This window comes from Pseudoliparis swirei, chromosome 21, assembly GCF_029220125.1.
Source record: "Pseudoliparis swirei isolate HS2019 ecotype Mariana Trench chromosome 21, NWPU_hadal_v1, whole genome shotgun sequence".
In the NCBI taxonomy this organism is placed as follows: Eukaryota; Metazoa; Chordata; class Actinopteri; order Perciformes; family Liparidae; genus Pseudoliparis; species Pseudoliparis swirei.
This window is the reverse complement of record NC_079408.1, coordinates 12,153,659-12,174,181: the sequence shown is the minus strand read 5'-3', so window position 1 is coordinate 12,174,181 and position 20,523 is coordinate 12,153,659. Positions and strand designations below refer to the sequence as shown.

Genomic DNA, 20,523 nt, shown 5'->3' with positions numbered 1-20,523 from the left:
TTTCAAGACCTTGTTTGAGAACTTCACATTTTACAAACTACACGGACATAAAACTAAGTCATGAATAAATAAAGAGCGAAATGCCTGTCGCCTACTTTCGTGTAAATGTGTACGTTACAGAGTTAACCGGTTACGCTGCGCATGCGCGACAGACTAGATTATTGGCGACTTGCCAGGTGTTACCTCAGCGTTCCAGTTGGTGCCCTTCAAAACAAGAGCTCAACATTGAGCATTATTGAGAGTGGCCGTATCAAGCCTGCAACCCCGTTTTAAAAAGAGGTGAAGTGGAAAGCCCATTTTATCACACAGAGTAAAACGTAATGACTCAAACATATCTGCACTTGTTTTGTTTTTCAAAGGTTGCGCGTTTTTGTTATTTTGAAAATATATGCAGTGTAACTAACACTCAGTAAAACTCTTTATGCCCACATTCTTGATCTTATTTGGTTTAATTTGTCACAGGTTGCACTTTATTGATATTATCTTGAAAAGGTATTCAGTGCAAAACAGGTTAATTGCAACCACAATAAGCTAAATGTGAAGTGTGTTGAACGGTAACATATGTCATTAACAGTGAAAAACCTGTAGATGTGACAAACTATTGTGTTTCTGAAAATATCTAGTAAAAGATAAGGGCAAAATTAATTAGTTTGTAAGTGTAATGATAACAGACCACTTTGCATTACTTATAACTCCTGTTTAAAATGTTCATTAAGCAATGTTATGTAACTCATAGAAATGTAAGGTATTCTATATACAGCGTTTTCATTGTTATCTGACTGAATGAAAGGCAGACTTGGTTCTATTATATGTGGTTACATTGTCATTTAAAAAATAAAAGTAATTGTGACAGTTAAAATACATTGTTTTATAACAGTCTATATTCATGTAACTTTTGTGGTTTAAAAAAATGTTTAAATGAACTATTGGCCCTCGGGCATCTTGACTTTATCACAATTGGCCCTCATTGCAAAAAGTTTGGACACCCCTGCCTTATGGTATTTAAATCACAATACACAAATGCAAAATCAACTCTTAGGTTATACTCATTTTTATGTGGGCTCTCTCTTTCACTCACTGCAGCTATTCTGGGATCTCAACTCGACACCTGTCTTCCTCTTCCTGTCCACAGTTTACCACTTAGGGTCATAAACAGAGGCCTGAAGCATTATTACTATGCAGTAGCAGTGAGCATGTGATCAAGTTTCCTTAATAGGATGTCGTGTCACTTCTTGTTGAAGATTTTTCTCATTCAGCACGAGAATTTGAACACGATGACGTCTCCAAAGTGCGTCTTCTACCTGACATGTTTGTTCTTGGGGGAAATGGGTGAGTTGTGTTGTTTGTGACTGCAGTTTAAATCTTAAATTCTCAAAACTAAATGTGTATGTATCAGCTCATTCGATTCAATTCAATTTATTTTGTACACCCCAAAATCACAAATTTTCCTCACAGGGCTTATGATGAAAAGGTTGAGCGTAATTAGACTCCATTGTCAGTCATTGCTGGTGTCCACTACTGTAAATAGCTGTGATCTGATTTGAAATGTAATGCCAAGATAACGAGCCGTTGTTTTCTACATATAGGTCTCTCACCATGTGAATCTTTTCATGAGCCAAACTTCACTCTTTGAAGCTCTCAGATTTCCTTGGTAGGACGTACAGCACCGTGTCACATGAGGGCGGCCAATCAAACACAGTCTTGTCTCTGAAGAGTGAAGAAAGTAAGATTCTCTTCATTCAACACGGGAATTTGAACACGATGACATCTCCAACGATTGCCTCCTTTGTGACGTGGTTGTTCTTGTGTAAAATGAGTGAGTTGTGTTTTGGGGTTTCTATGTTTTCTTATAAATGCCTATCTTTTTATTTATATATATAATGTCATCATTATGCTGACGTCAATCCGATTTTATTAATTGTGTATCTGCTTTGTCTCTCATTTAACTTCAGCTCATGCAACTGATCTGACGTCGTCCTCAACTGTGCGTCAAGAGAGAAGTTTTGTATCAGCTAATGTTGGAGAAAACATTACTTTACGATGTTTCAATAACAATAGTAATGGAGTATGGCTTCACTGGTACAAGCAAATACTGGGACAGAAACCAACGCTGATCTCCTCCTTTTATACTTTTAGTAAAAAAGTCACATTTTATCAGGAATTCAACAACAGTTCACGCTTCACACTGGATACTGAAAATGGTCAAAATCACTTGACAGTTTTTGATGTGGACATTTCAGACTCAGCTACTTACTACTGCGCAGGTAGCTCTACATTTGAAATGACTTTTGCCGAGAGCATTGTTGTCAGTGTCCGGGGTTCAGGTGTGAGCGTCCCAGTGTTGGTCCATCAGTCAGCGTCTGAGACCATCCAGCCAGGAGGCTCTGTGACTCTGAGCTGTACAGTTCACACTGGGACCTGTGATGGGGAACACAGTGTCTACTGGTTCAAGGACTCTGAAGAGTCTCATCCAGGACTCATTTACACCCACGGAGGCCGGAATGATCAGTGTGAGAGGAAAGCCAGCACACAGAAGACACACACCTGTGTCTACAACCTGCCGATGAAGAGCCTGAATCGGTCTGACGCTGGGACCTACTACTGTGCTGTTGCCTCGTGTGGACACATGCTGTTTGGAGACGGGACCAAGCTGGACTTTAAGGGTGAGCTACACTCCAGATCATCTGATGAATAGCTGCTTTTTTTCCAATCAAATGTAACATGAACACAGAGATAAAAGCTGAAAGCTTCATTTCTGGTGTCCGCCTCGGCAGGTGAGGGGGACTCTCTTCTCCTGGTGTATTTCTTGAGTGGAGCTTTGCTATTCGCCACCATCCTGATCGTGTTACTGGGTTTTTCAATCTACAAGGTGAACAAGAAAACCAGCTGTCACTATTCAGGTAAGTGTTATTGTTTGTATCTGATAAATTGTATTCACTAAATATATCTTTTTGAATAAAGGATTATTTCTGTTTTTTCACCACCAGAGGCTCATGCAAGATTATCAGCTGCCCCCACCGCAAATACAGAGGTGAACTTTATCTAATCTCTTTTTCTTTGGATATTGTTTTGTTCAGCCAAATTCAAATTCGTCATTCAGTTTATTTATTTATTGGAAAAAGCATTGTTTACTGGATGTTGTTAATCTAATAATGATTATATGATCTCTTACCAGGGTCAACAACACAAAGAAATCCTCTATTATGCGGCTTTAGGTGTCCACCTGCAGAACGGGTCAAGAAGACCGAAGGATCCGACCTGGAGTGAATGTGTGTACTACAGCGTGAAGCAGTAGAACTGGACGTACTACATTTGTACTTTTGAGCCGGACAGGGATTTCTCTTTTAAAGTGTAATGTAGATTTATATCTCAGTTGGAAATAAGCGGATTGTATATCTGCTTTTTGAGCCAACATTACATGTTTCTATGCTTCGCTAATGTGCATATTCAGGATACTCATTGGTGGTCTGTGTGGTCTGAAGCAGGTTATCTTTAAACCATGTATCAATATAATCTTTACAAATAAATGTGTTTTCATGACTTAATCAGTACATTTAAAAGTTTGATTTCACTCAAACACTTCTACTTTCTAGATCAGCTTGTACCGTTGTGTGTTCTTCCTCGTTGTTGTTTCCTATAACCAGCTCACATGTGGGTTTTTGTTTGTGAAATTTATGTCATTAATGAAAGAAAATAAACATAATCAAACTGTTGAGCACGTTGAGCTTGAAACGATTTGTGTCCGCATGTTCAACTAAGGGGCTTCTTCACTCACGTCTAACACAGAATGTGGTTGACCGCCACAGACACAAGTGGTAAAACTCAATGTTCCAGCACAGGAAGGTGTTTTTTTTTTAAACAACCTAAAACCATGCAAATCTTAAACAAGCCACCCCCGGTTATCCGTCGCTAATTTAAGTGAAGTGCGTTTTCTCGTGCCCCGTAGTTTTCACAGTTAATGACGACTCGCCGTTCTTATTCACAGTACGAGTGAGTGACAGATCGAAGGTCAGCGTTACATCATGTATTCGACGTGTTTATTTCTGGGGATGAACAATGGTGGAAATAAATCCCAAAATTAATCGCACCGTTATTTTAGCTGCCAAGGTCAAAGTTGAGGAAAATAAAGAAAAAATAATTGGCTTAAAACCCGCAATTTACGGTAATATTGCAAACCCATTTTTCTGCTGAAGTTGTTCTGGCTTCTAATCTGCGTTTCATGTTGTTGTATTTAGACACAGCAGCTGCTCGCCCGCTTCCGCCCTTGTTCTCTGGTGGAACTAGTACCGCCAGACCCACCGGCCCCGGTGGCTCCAGGGACCTCACCTAACCCGCAGTCCCCGCCTTGTCCCGCTGCTGCCTCCGTGCCGCAGTCTCCGTTTACCCATCGGCAGCTCGGCCAACGCCTGCTCCCCATGACTAGTTTGAACCCGGGCCGACCCCTTGTCCCCGTGTCCCGCCTGTTACCACTGCCGCCTCGCGGCCCACGCCGGTTCCCGCTTCCGTCTTGCGGCCTACGCCGGTTCCCGCCTCCGTGCCGCAGTCCTCGTGTCCCGTCGGCGCCCCGGCCGGCGCCTGCTCCCTATGTCTCTTCGGCACCCCAGCCACCCCTTCTTCCCGCGTCCCGTCACCGCCCCGGTCGGCTCCAATTCCCCTTGTCCCGGCGCTGTCCCGGCCGGTTCCAGACCCCGTTCCCCCAGAGCCCCGCTCTCCGAAGCCTGGTCCCCCAGAGCCCCCCTCTCCTGAGCCTGGTCCCCCATTGCCCTTATCCTGTCCTCCGGTTCGACCCCCGGGTTTCTTCTGCTGTGCCCTTGGTCCCTCCTCCGGCTCACCTCCACCCACCCTAGTTGAACTTGTGGGATGTCTTGAATCCGTCCCTTGAGAAGGAGGTACTGTAACACCCTGTTAGTTCTGTGTCCCTGATTGTTCTAGCCCGACATCTGTGGTTTCCCCCCTTATATACAGTATACTCTCATCTTTCCCTTGGCCCCTGCCAGGTTGTTCTCATTGATTCCTGTTTATTCCTGCCGTTAATTCCTGTTGTTAGTCTCTCGTGTGAACTTGCCTTCTACCTGAGTTCTATGCTCAACCTTTTCCTCAGTAAAGAGGTATTTTTTTCTTTCACTTCACCTGGACTCCTGCCTATTTCCTCTGCACCTGAGCTTTTGCCCCACCCCAACCCGTGACAGCTACAGTCACGCACCAAAAGCCTGGCGGGTCACATATCTTAAACTATTCTACTGGGCAGCACAGTTAACAGCCATAATGGCATGGTGGAGTGGAAACGAGCAGCAAACAGGATGGACCCAGATATATCTCTGGTATATCCAAGGTATATTGTAAAGAATATATATTATAGCTTAGCATAGCCTAGTATTGTTTGCATAAATGTTATGTGGAAAGTGGAAAATCACTGTGGAAGGTTGGAAACTTTAGCAGGGCAATCCAGCGCCTGAACTAATCAAAGAAGATAACAGTGACACACGAAAGAACTTTATGCACCAACGCTCACCCTAGATTTGAATAGAACAAAGCAACACTCATGCTCACATGAACAGGAGAGCCACAGAGACAACTACTGAGCGCAAATAAGATAAGGAAAGGTCCAGCTTTGACAATTAATATCCGGATTCAACCACAGCCCTCTCTGACACACACACACACACCTACACTGGCCCTTTGTAAATATCCTGGGAACGACCTTCTCGCCACAGCGCATCCCACCTAGGAAGAGATAAGACTATCTTAGAAAACTCCCCAGCTCAGTCAAGGAAGCTACATGTGAATTCCATCTTTCTTCCCACACTTTTTCACAACATATGCTCTCATTGGCGGGCCGAGAAGAACCAATGAAGGAGCGACAACGGCGGAAGCAGAGGAACAAGAACCAATGAGAAGACACCGCCCTCTTTTCTCCTGACCAATCAGAACGGTTCCTGTTAACTATTTCAATGGCCGCGCGCTCTGCTCAGGCATCCTTTCTGCAGCGCTGAGGCCATTGGTGACAGCTCTGGATTGGGGTCCATGCGCATGATTGTCTGTTTGTATCCTGATTTTGAATAAACGCTTTATAGAGTTAAAGTAAAAGTCTACCGCTGTTTCTTCCAGTGAGTGCCGTCCAGCTGGTGTGTTGCTGTCCAACTCCAACAATATCTCTATCAACAGTGCCCTTTATTGAAATAAAGTCCTTTAATAACACCAAAATTGAAAACGAATCTGTAGTGGCCATTTGTCGTCCAAAATCAAACAAAAACATAAATAAAACCGCCACTGATGCACCGTGGGTTTCGGTGTTGACGCATGCAAAAGAAAGCAATATCCATTTCCGCCTGTTAGTATTCTGATAAATTATTTCTTAAACCAACAAAAAAGAACAAACAAAATGTTGACACTTCCTCTCTGTGCTGTGGTAAAAAACCATTGGCCACCCTGGTGCATGCTGGTCCTGTGCCTATCCACCTCTACATATAACCACAGGTGCCCAGTGTTACCCAATCAGTGAACCTAAACCTAAATATATTAAACTAAACTACAACTATCATAAGAAACAACTAACATATCAAAATATAACCTAAATAAGCAATAAATAATCAATATTACTTTACAATAAAACCTAAATACAAATGTCAAAGTAAATAGCTCCAACAGAATCAATAAAACACGCTAAAGATCTAGACACTAATATAAAAAAAGGGCCAAGCTCACTGAAGGGCTATGCCACTAGCTAAACTAGTGGTACTAATATTACAGTTGTATTTATACCTTTTTATTTTTTTATTTCACAAGTCAAAAAGATAATATACTTTTAATTTAAAGGCGGCTTGCCGAAGTAAAAAGAAAGTTGCACTGTGTGCACAGTTAATACGCTTGTTCGACTTGCTCTGACGTCATGCACACATGGTCGATGTTAACCTCACGAGAGGCGGAAACCGTTTTTAGAGCCAGGCAACGCAGTAGCTCTCTACCTGCATGGCAGTCAAGTGTTTCACAGGCAGACGTAAAAAGAACAGAGGATGCAGGAACACACACATTTCTACCTGAATATATATTTATGAAAACATATACACTACCGTTCAAAAGTTTGGGGTCATCCAGACAATTTCGTGTCTTCCATGAAAACTCACTTTTATTTATCAAAAGAATTGAAAATTGAATAGAAATATAGTCAAGACATTGACATGGTTAGAAATAATGATTAATATTTGAAGTATTAATTTTGTTCTTCAAACTTCAAGCTCAAAGGAAGGCCAGTTGTATAGCTTATATCACCAGCATAACTGTTTTCAGCTGTGCTAACATAATTGCACAAGGGTTTTCTAATCAGATATTAGTCTTCTAAGGCGATTAGCAAACACAATGTACCATTAGAACACTGGAGTGATAGTTGATGGAAATGGGCCTCTATACACCTATGGAGATATTTCATTAGAAACCAGACGTTTCCACCTAGAATAGTCATTTACCACATTAACAATGTATAGTGTGTATTTTTGATTAATGTTATCTTTATTGAAAAAACAGTGCTTTTCTTTGAAAAATAAAGACATTTCTAAGTGACCCCAAACTTTTTGAACGGTAGTGTATGAATAAATCCTAAAGAGGTCTGTAAACTACAAGTAGCCTACAGATCGGATCTAAAGCAACGTAACTGTGACTTCCTGTGTATTCTTTGAAGACGGCTGAAAACTGTCCGACTTGACCGCAAGTTTTTGTCGTCTACTTTCCAGGCGAGGTTCATCAGGTGGTTGCGTCATGCACAGAGAGCAGAGCGACCCTACAAACAAAGAATAAGCATTACCTTGTGATATAAATAATAATATAATAGTATTGTAATAAATCACGATATACAAATGCAAAATCAACTCTTAGGTGATATAAAAAAATGTTTTATGTTCTGTGTTTCTTCGCCTGACCTTATAGTCCAGTATATATATATATATTGACACCTGCACTTCCTCTTCCTGTCCACAGTTTACCACACTTAGGGTCATAAACAGAGGCCTGAACTGAAGCAAGATTATTATTTTGTTTTGATTAATGCATTTTTAATTATGATTATTATTTAAAAAATATTCGTCTTTCATGTAGGACCTGTTGCTCAAAAACTCATTTGACTCTGTAGCTGGCAGTGAGCATGTGATCAAGTTTCCTGAATAGGATGTCGTGCCACTTCTCGTTGGCCAATCAAACAACTTGTGAGTGAAAAGTGTCGAAGGGATGAAGATTTTTCTCATTCAGCACGAGAATTTGAACACGATGACGTCTCCAAAGTGCGTCTTCTACCTGACATGTTTGTTCTTGGGGGAAATGGGTGAGTTGTGTTGTTTGTGACTGCAGTTTGAATCTTTTAAAGTGTGTGGCCACTCCTCGTGACATTACTTCTGAAGTGTTGATGCATGTTACCATGAAGTGTGTGTGCTTCGTCTCTCCTATCGCTTCAGTTCAGACGACCGAGCACAATTTCTCCTCATCTGCTCTTCAAGAAAATATTTTTCTATCAGTTCAAACTGGGGAAAACTTGACGTTGAAATGTTTCTTTGACGGCGTTTTCACCTCAAAGCTTCAATGGTATAAACAGACCCTGGGACAGAAACCGAGGCACATCTCTAGCTCCTACAAGTACGAACAAAAAGGAACTTTTTCTGATGAATTCAGGAATCCACGCTTCACATTGGATGTTGGAATGAGTACAAATCACTTGAAGATAACAGATCTGCAAATTTCAGACTCAGCTACTTATTACTGTTTAAGTAGCATTTTCTCAAAATTTGATATTATAGAGGGCATTGTTGTCAGTGTCCGGGGTTCAGGTGTGAGCGTCCCAGTGTTGGTCCACCAGTCAGCGTCTGAGACCATCCAGCCAGGAGGCTCTGTGACTCTGAGCTGTACAGTTCACACTGGGACCTGTGATGGGGAACACAGTGTCTACTGGTTCAAGGACTCTGAAGAGTCTCATCCAGGACTCATTTACACCCACGGAGGCCGGAATGATCAGTGTGAGAGGAAAGCCAGCACACAGAAGACACACACCTGTGTCTACAACCTGCCGATGTCTGACGCTGGGACCGACTACTGTGCTGTTGCCTCGTGTGGACACATGCTGTTTGGAGACGGGACCAAGCTGGACTTTGAGGGTGAGTGACTTTTTATTGCCGAGGTTGTTGCGTCTCATTGCTGTTACATGTTTCTGGTGTCTGGTTCTCTGCAGAGGAAGTCCACTCTCTTGTCTTGGTGTATTTCTTGAGTGGAGCGTTGACGTTCACCAGCATCCTGAGTGTCTTACTGGCTGTCTCAGTGTGCATGATGAACAAGGGGAGCAGCTGCCCGAGCTCAGGTAACTCTCTCTGTTTGTATCTGGCAGCTTTCTGTCACTGAATTTGGCTTTCTAATAACATGATTTTTCTTTTTTGCAACCAGAGTTTAACACAAGATGTCCAGCTCCCTCCGCAGAAAACGACATGGTGAATAAAAAACATTTATTTATTGGAAAAAGCATTGTTTACTGGATATTGTTAAATCAAATAATGATGAACTGATATATGATCTCTTACCAGGGTCAACAACACAAAGAAATCATGTTTCATGCAGATCTAAGTGTCCACCTGCAGAACGGGTCAAGAAGACCGAAGGATCCGACCTGGAGTGAATGTGTACTACAGCGTGAAGCAGTAGAACTGGACGTACTACATTTGTACTTTTGAGCCTGACAGGGATTTCTCTTTTAAAGTGTAATGTAGATTTATATCTCAGTTGGAAATAAGCGGATTGTATATCTGCTTTTTGAGCCAATATTACATGTTTCTATGCTTCGCTAATGTGCATATTCAGGATACTCATTGGTGGTCTGTGTGGTCTGAAGCAGGTTATCTTTAAACCATGTATCTCTATTATCTCTACAAATAAATGTGTTTTCATGACTTAATCAGTATATTTCAAAGTTTAGATTTACCGACTGTTTTAAAGTCACTCAAACGCTTCTAGCTTCTTACTAGCATTGCCTGATAATCAATAAACTGATATGGTCTGTCATTAATAAATATACATGTCAGAATAATCCAGTACGGTGGTTGCCAGTTATTTTCTATTCTAGAGATGGTTCTCTATACGTTATGGATATGAATGCTGTTCTATACATAATTATGAAATAAAAATATATTTTCCATTTTGTCTTTGAATCTGGTCCCATAGAGCACTTGCATTTTTTTTCTCTAAACAGGGTTGCACATATATGTATTCCTCCTCGCCATCTCTGGGATTCCTCCTCCTTTTCCCCCTCCACATTTCACTCTGCTTTCTGGATATATTTACATACGTGCGTCGTGTCCTGTGTTAGATCCGAGAGATACGCCCCTTTCCCGGGACGATCGGATCAACCAGAGCAATGTGTCCGGACCTCCGGAGATGTTTGTAGATGACTTGAAGCTGGCGGTCGAGGAAACTCTCCTGGCCTGGCTCACTGCCGTCCCTCCTGACGTCCACTCACAACTCCACTCTTGGCCGAATGCAGCCGTCAGTCATGTCGGTGGATGGACCTTAGCTCTTGGTCAGGTGCCATGATAGATTTAAAAACTAGGCTTTGAGCTCTACGGGTCCGTTTAGTGGACTAGGAACTAGAACAACCGTTCAGAACTATGTTGATGTCAGGGGAACATTATACTTAACTTTTTACAACAATGAATGCACTTCACTACTTTCCTAAAATAAACTCTTTAAATGCAGATTATATATTTTTTGGAGAATTATTAGCCAGGGCATAGCAACAGCTTTACTTTGTTAGATTACATTATCGATGGATCATAACATAGGTTTACTACTGAGCCGAGGCCGGATGGAAGGGTCCTTTTGGTGTTGGTCGAGCAACCAACGTTGCTAAGGTTGGGCCTTCTTATAAAAACAAAGAGTATTTCGCAAAGTTAAGGATATTCAGGTGAAAAGCCGATACCGCATCATGCACAGAGAGCAGAGCGACCCTACAAACAAAGAATAAGCATCACATATTACCTTATGGTATTTAAATCACAATACACAAATGCTAAATCAACTCTTAGGTTATACTCATTTTTATGTGGGCTCTCTCTTTTACTCACTGCAGCTATTCTGGGATCTCAACTCGACACCTGCTCTTCCTCTTCCTGTCCACAGTTTACCACTTTGGGTCATAAACAGAGGCCTGAAGCATTATTATTGTGCACTAGCAGTGAGCATGTGATCAAGTTTCCTTAATAGGATGTCGTGCTACTTCTAGTTGAAGATTTGTCTCATTCAGCACGAGAATTTGAACACGATGACGTCTCCAAAGTGCGTCTTCTACCTGACATGTTTGTTCTTGGGGGAAATGGGTGAGTTGTGTTGTTTGTGACTGCAGTTTAAATCTTAAATTCTCAAAACTAAATGTGTATGTATCAGCTCATTCGATTCAATTCAATTTATTTTGTACACCCACAAATTTTCCTCACAGGGCTTATGATGAAAAGGTTGAGCGTAATTAGACTCCATTGTCAGTCATTGCTGGTGTCCACTACTGTAAATAGCTGTGATCTGATTTCAAATGTAATGCCAAGATAACGAGCCATTGTTTTCTACTTATAGGTCTCTCACCATGTGAATCTTTTCATGAGCCAAACTTCACTCTTTGAAGCTCTCAGATTTCCTTGGTAGGACGTACAGCACCGTGTCACATGAGGGCGGCCAATCAAACACAGTCTTGTCTCTGAAGAGTGAAGAAAGTAAGATTCTCTTCATTCAACACGAGAATTTGAACACGATGACATCTCCAACGATTGCCTCCTTTGTGACGTGGTTGTTCTTGTGTAAAATGAGTGAGTTGTGTTTTGGGGTTTCTATGTTTTCTTATAAATGCCTATCTTTTTATTTATATATATATAATGTCATCATTATGCTGACGTCAATCAGATTTTATTAATTGTGTATCTGCTTTGTCTCTCATTTAACTTCAGCTCATGCAACTGATCTGACGTCGTCCTCAACTGTGCGTCAAGAGAGAAGTTTTGTATCAGCTAATGTTGGAGAAAACATTACTTTACGATGTTTCTACAGGAAGAGTAATGGAGTATGGCTTCACTGGTACAAGCAAATACTGGGACAGAAACCAACGCTGATCTCCTCCTTTTATGAGTATAGTCCAAAAGTCACATTTCATCAGGAATTCAACAACAGTTCACGCTTCACACTGGATACTGAAAATGGTCAAAATCACTTGACAGTTTTTGATGTGGACATTTCAGACTCAGCTACTTACTACTGCGCAGGTAGCTCTACATTTGAAATGACTTTTGCCGAAGGCATTGTTGTCAGTGTCCGGGGTTCAGGTGTGAGCGTCCCAGTGTTGGTCCATCAGTCAGCGTCTGAGACCATCCAGCCAGGAGGCTCTGTGACTCTGAACTGTACAGTTCACACTGGGACCTGTGATGGTGAACACAGTGTCTACTGGTTCAAGGACTCTGAAGAGTCTCATCCAGGACTCATTTACACCCACGGAGGCCGGAATGATCAGTGTGAGAGGAAAGCCAGCACACAGAAGACACACACCTGTGTCTACAACCTGCCGATGAAGAGCCTGAATCGGTCTGACGCTGGGACCTACTACTGTGCTGTTGCCTCGTGTGGACACATGCTGTTTGGAGACGGGACCAAGCTGGACTTTGAGGGTGAGTGACTTTTTATTGCCGGGGTTGTTGCGTCTCATTGCTGTTACATGTTTCTGGTGTCTGGTTCTCTGCAGAGGAAGTCTACTCTCTTGTCTTGGTGAATTTCTTGAGTGGAGCGTTGACGTTCACCAGCATCCTGAATGTCTTACTGGCTGTCTCAGTGTGCATGATGAACAAGGGGAGCAGCTGCCCGAGCTCAGGTAACTCTCTCTGTTTGTATCTGGCAGCTTTCTGTCACTGAATTTGGCTTTCTAATAACATGATTTTTCTTTTTTGCAACCAGAGTTTAACACAAGATGTCCAGCTCCCTCCGCAGAAAACGACATGGTGAATAAAAAACATTTATTTATTGGAAAAAGCATTGTTTACTGGATATTGTTAAATCAAATAATGATGAACTGATATATGATCTCTTACCAGGGTCAACAACACAAAGAAATCATGTTTCATGCAGATCTAAGTGTCCACCTGCAGAACGGGTCAAGAAGACCGAAGGATCCGACCTGGAGTGAATGTGTGTACTACAGCGTGAAGCAGTAGAACTGGACGTACTACATTTGTACTTTTGAGCCTGACAGGGATTTCTCTTTTAAAGTGTAATGTAGATTTATATCTCAGTTGGAAATAAGCGGATTGTATATCTGCTTTTTGAGCCAATATTACATGTTTCTATGCTTCGCTAATGTGCATATTCAGGATACTCATTGGTGGTCTGTGTGGTCTGAAGCAGGTTATCTTTAAACCATGTATCTCTATTATCTCTACAAATAAATGTGTTTTCATGACTTAATCAGAATATTTCAAAGTTTAGATTTACCGACTGTTTTAAAGTCACTCAAACGCTTCTAGCTTCTGACTAGTATTGCATGATAATCAATTAACTGATATGGTCTGTCATTAATAAATATACATGTCAGAATAATCAAGTACGGTTGTTGCCAGTTATTTTCTATTCTAGAGATGGTCCTGGTTCTCTCTATACATTATGGATATGAATGCTGTTCTATACATAATTATGAAATAAAAATATATATTTTCCACTTTGTCTTTGAATCTGGTCCCAAAGAGCACTTGCATTTTTTTCTCTAAACAGGGTTGCACATATATGTATTCCTCCTCGCCATCTCTGGGATTCCTCCTCCTTTTCCCCCTCCACATTTCACTCTGCTTTCTGGATATATTTACATACGTAAATGCGTGTCCTGTGTTAGATCCGAGAGATACGCCCCTTTCCCGGGACTATGATCAACGTGAGCAATGTGTCCGGACCTCCGGAGATGTTTGTAGATGACTTGAAGCTGGCGGTCGAGGAAACTCTCCTGGCCTGGCTCACTGCCGTCCCTCCTGACGTCCACTCACAACTCCACTCTTGGCCGAATGCAGCCGTCAGTCATGTCGGTGGATGGATCTTAGCTCTTGGTAAGGTGCCATGACAGATTTAAAAACTAGGCTTTGAGCTCTACGGGTCCGTTTAGTGGACTAGGAACTAGAATAACCGTTCAGAAGTATGTTGATGTCAGGGGCACATTATACTTCACTTTTTACAACCATGAATGCACTTCACTACTTTCCTATGATAAACTCTTTAAATGCAGATTATATATTTATTGGAGGATTATTAGCCAGGGCATAGCAGCAGCTTTACTTTGTTAGATTACATAATCGATGGATCATAACATAGGTTTACTACTGAGCCGAGGCCGGATGGAAGGGTCCTTTTGGTGTTGGTCGAGCAACCAACGTTGCTAAGGTTGGGCCTTCTTATAAAAACAAAGAGTATTTATCAAAGTTAAGGATATTCAGGTGAAAAGCCGATACCGCATCATGCACAGAGAGCAGAGCGACCCGACAAACAAAGAATAAGCATCACATGGTATTTAAATCACAATACACAAATGCAAAATCAACTCTTAGGTTATACTCATTTTTATGTGGGCTCTCTCTTTCACTCACTGCAGCTATTCTGGGATCTCAACTCGACACCTGCTCTTCCTCTTCCTGTCCACAGTTTACCACTTTGGGTCATAAACAGAGGCCTGAAGCATTATTATTGTGCAGTAGCAGTGAGCATGTGATCAAGTTTCCTTAATAGGATGTCGTGTCACTTCTAGTTGAAGATTTTTCTCATTCAGCACGAGAATTTGAACACGATGACGTCTCCAAAGTGCGTCTTCTACCTGACATGTTTGTTCTTGGGGGAAATGGGTGAGTTGTGTTGTTTGTGACTGCAGTTTAAATCTTAAATTCTCAAAACTAAATGTGTATGCATCAGCTCATTCGATTCAATTCAATTTATTTTGTACACCCCAAAATCACAATTTTTCCTCAGAGGGCTTATGATGAAAAGGTTGAGCGTAATTAGACTCCATTGTCAGTCATTGCTGGTGTCCATGACTGTAAATAGCTGTGATCTGATTTGATTTGAAATGTAATGCCAAGATAACGAGCCGTTGTTTTCTACATATAGGTCTCTCACCATGTGAATCTTTTCACGAGCCAAACTTCACTCTTGGAAGCTCTCAGATTTCCTTGGTAGGACGTACAGCACCGTGTCACATGAGGGCGGCCAATCAAACACAGTCTTGTCTCTGAAGAGTGAAGAAAGTAAGATTCTCTTCATTCAACACGGGAATTTGAACACGATGACATCTCCAACGATTGCCTCCTTTGTGACGTGGTTGTTCTTGTGTAAAATGAGTGAGTTGTGTTTTGGGGTTTCTATGTTTTCTTTTAAATGCCTATCTTTTTAATTATATATATAATGTCATCATTATGCTGACGTCAATCAGCTTTTATTAATTGTGTATCTGCTTTGTCTCTCATTTAACTTCAGCTCATGCAACTGATCTGACGTCGTCCTCAACTGTGCGTCAAGAGAGAAGTTTTGTATCAGCTAATGTTGGAGAAAACATTACTTTACGATGTTTCTACAGGAAGAGTAATGAAATATGGCTTCACTGGTACAAGCAAATACTGGGACAGAAACCAACGCTGATCTCCTCCTTTTATACTTTTAGTAAAAAAGTCACATTTTATCAGGAATTCAACAACAGTTCACGCTTCACACTGGATACTGAAAATGGTCAAAATCACTTGACAGTTTTTGATGTGGACATTTCAGACTCAGCTACTTACTACTGCGCAGGTAGCTCTACATTTGAAATGACTTTTGCCGAAGGCATTGTTGTCAGTGTCCGGGGTTCAGGTGTGAGCGTCCCAGTGTTGGTCCACCAGTCAGCGTCTGAGACCATCCAGCCAGGAGGCTCTGTGACTCTGAGCTGTACAGTTCACACTGGGACCTGTGATGGGGAACACAGTGTCTACTGGTTCAAGGACTCTGAAGAGTCTCATCCAGGACTCATTTACACCCACGGAGGCCGGAATGATCAGTGTGAGAGGAAAGCCAGCACACAGAAGACACACACCTGTGTCTACAACCTGCCGATGAAGAGCCTGAATCGGTCTGACGCTGGGACCTACTACTGTGCTGTTGCCTCGTGTGGACACATGCTGTTTGGAGACGGGACCAAGCTGGACTTTAAGGGTGAGCTACACTCCAGATCATCTGATGAATAGCTGCTTTTTTTCCAATCAAATGTAACATGAACACAGAGATAAAAGCTGAAAGCTTCATTTCTGGTGTCCGCCTCGGCAGGTGAGGGGGACTCTCTTCTCCTGGTGTATTTCTTGAGTGGAGCTTTGCTATTCGCCACCATCCTGATCGTGTTACTGGGTTTTTCAATCTACAAGGTGAACAAGAAAACCAGCTGTCACTATTCAGGTAAGTGTTATTGTTTGTATCTGATAAATTGTATTCACTAAATATATCTTTTTGAATAAAGGATTATTTCTGTTTTTTCACCACCAGAGGCTCATGCAAGATTATCAGCTGCCCCCACCGCAAATACAGAGGTGAACTTTATCTAATCTCTTTTTCTTTGGATATTGTTTTGTTTTTATTTTTTTATATCTTAATCCACCTCTTCATATTTTGTTACCAGGGTTACCAAAGCGCAGACAACCCCCACTATGCTGCTTTCAGTTTCAACCGGCCCAACGAAACAAGGAGACAGAGGAACAACGCCAGTGTCGAGTGTGTGTACTCCAGCGTAAAGAACTAACCGGACATGTTATAACAAAACTGGATTTGTTGGTATTTTAAATGTAATATAAAAGTACATTTTGAGATGTAATTATCTAACTTCCTTGTGCGTCCCAGTATTATTAGAAGTTATGTTCATATTTATACCTCACGATTTACAACTGATGTTCGGTGCCGATGCAGGAAGCGTGCCCTTTAGCTAGGCGGTAAATATGGCGAGCAATTTGGAAGTGTGTGCTTTTGAATGTCCAATATATGTCCTGAGTAATCAAATAAAGCTAATATGTGTACGTGACACTTTGGTCTTGGGACAATATATATTATGTGTGTGTTCACTCACTGTGCAATCCCCCTGGATTCATTATTGAGGTTGGTAAAAATAAATTGTTCCGGTAAAAAAAAAGAATTATTCAGGTAAAATAAAGGGGATTAACGCATACTCCAAATCAACTGAAAATGTGCAATCAATGTTCATCTTCAATGAGACAAACGCATCACTGGAAGCCTGACGAGATGGATTTGTGTGCGATACGCGACCCGGTGAACCTCCCCTGATCTTGCCGGCATCCAGCTGCCTGCAAAATAAGTTCAGACGTGTTTTCTTTAGAACAGAAGATATGCCAAGAGCTTCTCGGGTCGAGAGCATGCCAAACAAACGGTTCATCTCAAGCCGTTGAACCGTGGCTGCGTTTCCTTTCGCTCGCTCTGAGTGCACAGCGGCAGTCAGGGAGGAGGCTTTAGCTGCACAGCTGATGTCGGCCTGGTGTAAGAAGAGCAAAGCCTGAGTGAGATACTACAATAGTTACTGTGCGCTAAAATGTTGTGTCCCTATGAACTATGAACATACGTAGAAAAGAAGTGAAGCGTGCATTGCTCTCAGAACTTAACGTTTTACTTTGTGACTGTTCGGTGATTGTTGTCGTTAGTCAGGGTGTGAACAATTTAAATTAAAATATTTCTGCAGTAAAAGACCATTTTAGCAAATGAAGGACATGTTTGAAATGTGGTATTGGGCAATATAAATATAATTGGCTTAACTTTACTCAAAAACAGCAGTCTCAATTAGGTCAACTTTACACGGTCTGTTTAAAAGCTAAAGGCATGTCCAGCTGTTTGACCAGCGGAGGTTATTCATGCAGTTAGAGCTGATTCTGGTTCAGCTGCCAGTCCAGTGGAATTAGTGGAATTAAATGGCTGATTATGGCTCTCAAAACACAAAATCGTCAATGCCGCACATTATATGTGGCTGTGTAAAAGCGTTGGTTTCTTAAGTAGGACATGGGGTTCAGCGTCACCTCTGGTTGGCCAATCCAACGCAGTCTCGTCTCTAAAGTGGAGAAAGTGTCGACTTGTCTTTTCACTTCTCACAGCAAATCAAACATGACGACATCTCCAGTGTTGGCTCTCTATCTCACGTGTCTGTTCTGGGGGGAAATGGGTGAGTTATTATTTCATTTGGTTGCACTCCCACGCAGACGCTCCTCCAACCAAAGACCACTCAGATATCCAAGAACAGTGGAGTGCTTATGAAGTCAAACGCTAATACCAATAATACTAAAGCTAACGAAACTACTGATAGAAGAAGAAGACGATGAAGATGAAGACAAAGAAGATTACTTTGTTTAAATGAAGCTCAAGCGGAAGTTCAGTGAGGAAGACACTCTTTACACTCGTGTTCATTCATAAGCAGTCTCTTAGTCTTGCAGGGATTACTCCATCAGTTGATTTGGGGCGTGTACGATGAATGAGCCAATTGGAGGCGACGCAGTTCTGTCAGCCAATCACGGCGTTGTTGTCAACATTTTCCATGATAATTAAAAGAATACGATCTGAGCTCATATGGAGGTGATAATAACAGCCACAGTAATAATATTCAGAGTTGACTCCAGCAATCCAGGACGATGCATCGACTGGGCTCATTTTTACAAATAATATTTATCTAAATTACTATTGCTGATGTTTTTTGGGTTGTTGTATTTGTTACAGGTAAATTCCCAAAACTAAATGTGTATGCATCAGCTCATTCAATTCAATTCAATTTATTTTGTACACCCCAAAATCACAATTTTTTCTCAGAGGGCTTATGATGAAAAGGTTGAGCGTAATTAGACTCCATTGTCAGTCATTGCTGGTGTCCACTATTGTAAATAGCTGTGATCTGATTTGAAATGTAATGCCAAGATAACGAGCCGTTGTTTTCTACATATAGGTCTCTCACCATGTGAATCTTTTCATGAGCCAAACTTCACTCTTGGAAGCTCTCATATTTCCTTGGTAGGACGTACAGCACCGTGTCACATGAGGGCGGCCAATCAAACACAGTCTTGTCTCTGAAGAGTGAAGAAAGTAAGATTCTCTTCATTCAACACGAGAATTTGAACACGATGACATCTCCAACGATTGCCTCCTTTGTGACGTGGTTGTTCTTGTGTAAAATGAGTGAGTTGTGTTTTGGGGTTTCTATGTTTTCTTATAAATGCCTATCTTTTTATTTATATATATAATGTCATCATTATGCTGACGTCAATCCGATTTTATTAATTGTGTATCTGCTTTGTCTCTCATTTAACTTCAGCTCATGCAACTGATCTGACGTCGTCCTCAACTGTGCGTCAAGAGAAGTTTTGTATCAGCTAATGTTGGAGAAAACATTACTTTACGATGTTTCAATAACAATAGTAATGGAGTATGGCTTCACTGGTACAAGCAAATACTGGGACAGAAACCAACGCTGATCTCCTCCTTTTATACTTTTAGTAAAAAAGTCACATTTTATCAGGAATTCAACAGCAGTTCACGCTTCACACTGGATACTGAAAATGGTCAAAATCACTTGACAGTTTTTGATGTGGACATTTCAGACTCAGCTACTTACTACTGCGCAGGTAGCTCTACATTTGAAATGACTTTTGCCGAAGGCATTATTGTCAGTGTCCGGGGTTCAGGTGTGAGCGTCCCAGTGTTGGTCCACCAGTCAGCGTCTGAGACCATCCAGCCAGGAGGCTCTGTGACTGAGCTGTACAGTTCACACTGGGACCTGTGATGGGGAACACAGTGTCTACTGGTTCAAGGACTCTGAAGAGTCTCATCCAGGACTCATTTACACCCACGGAGGCCGGAATGATCAGTGTGAGAGGAAAGCACACAGAAGACACACACCTGTGTCTACAACCTGCCGATGAAGAGCCTGAATCGGTCTGACGCTGGGACCTACTACTGCGCTGTTGCCTCGTGTGGACACATGCTGTTTGGAGACGGGACCAAGCTGGACTTTGAGGGTGAGTGACTTTTATTGCCGGGGTTGTTGCGTCTCATTGCTGTTACATGTTTCTGGTGTCTGGTTCTCTGCAGAGGAAGTCCACTCTCTTGTCTTGGTGAATTTCTTGAGTGGAGCGTTGTCCAGCATCCTGAGTGTCTTACTGGCTGTCTCAGTGTGCATGATGAACAAGGGGAGCAGCTGCCCGAGCTCAGGTAACTCTCTGTTTGTATCTGGCAGCTTTCTGTCACTGAATTTGGCTTTTTAATATGATTTTTCTTTTGCAACCAGAGTTTAACACAAGATGTCCAGCTCCTCCATGAAAGCGACATGGGAGGGTGAGTGACTTTTTATTGCCGAGGTTGTTGCGTCTCATTGCTGTTACATGTTTCTGGTGTCTGGTTCTCTGCAGAGGAAGTCCACTCTCTTGTCTTGGTGTATTTCTTGAGTGGAGCTTTGACGTTCACCAGCATCCTGAGTGTCTTACTGGCTGTCTC

The 20,523-nt window shown here is 41.8% G+C and overlaps 1 protein-coding gene across 1 annotated transcript; it reads left to right on the top strand.

Moving 5' to 3' along the window:
- On the top strand, positions 1-17,065 carry LOC130212152 (uncharacterized). The gene is made up of 14 exons (XM_056443292.1): positions 1-1,329; positions 1,587-1,816; positions 1,953-2,663; positions 2,775-2,900; positions 2,988-3,031; positions 3,176-3,291; positions 3,986-3,990; positions 4,544-4,638; positions 8,840-9,134; positions 11,619-11,819; positions 11,958-12,668; positions 16,324-16,449; positions 16,537-16,580; positions 16,670-17,065. Exons 2-14 carry the CDS (start codon positions 1,762-1,764, stop codon positions 16,787-16,789), a joined length of 2,649 nt encoding a protein of 882 aa, XP_056299267.1. The 5' UTR covers positions 1-1,329; positions 1,587-1,761; the 3' UTR covers positions 16,790-17,065.
- The last annotated feature ends 3,458 nt before the right edge of the window (positions 17,066-20,523 follow it).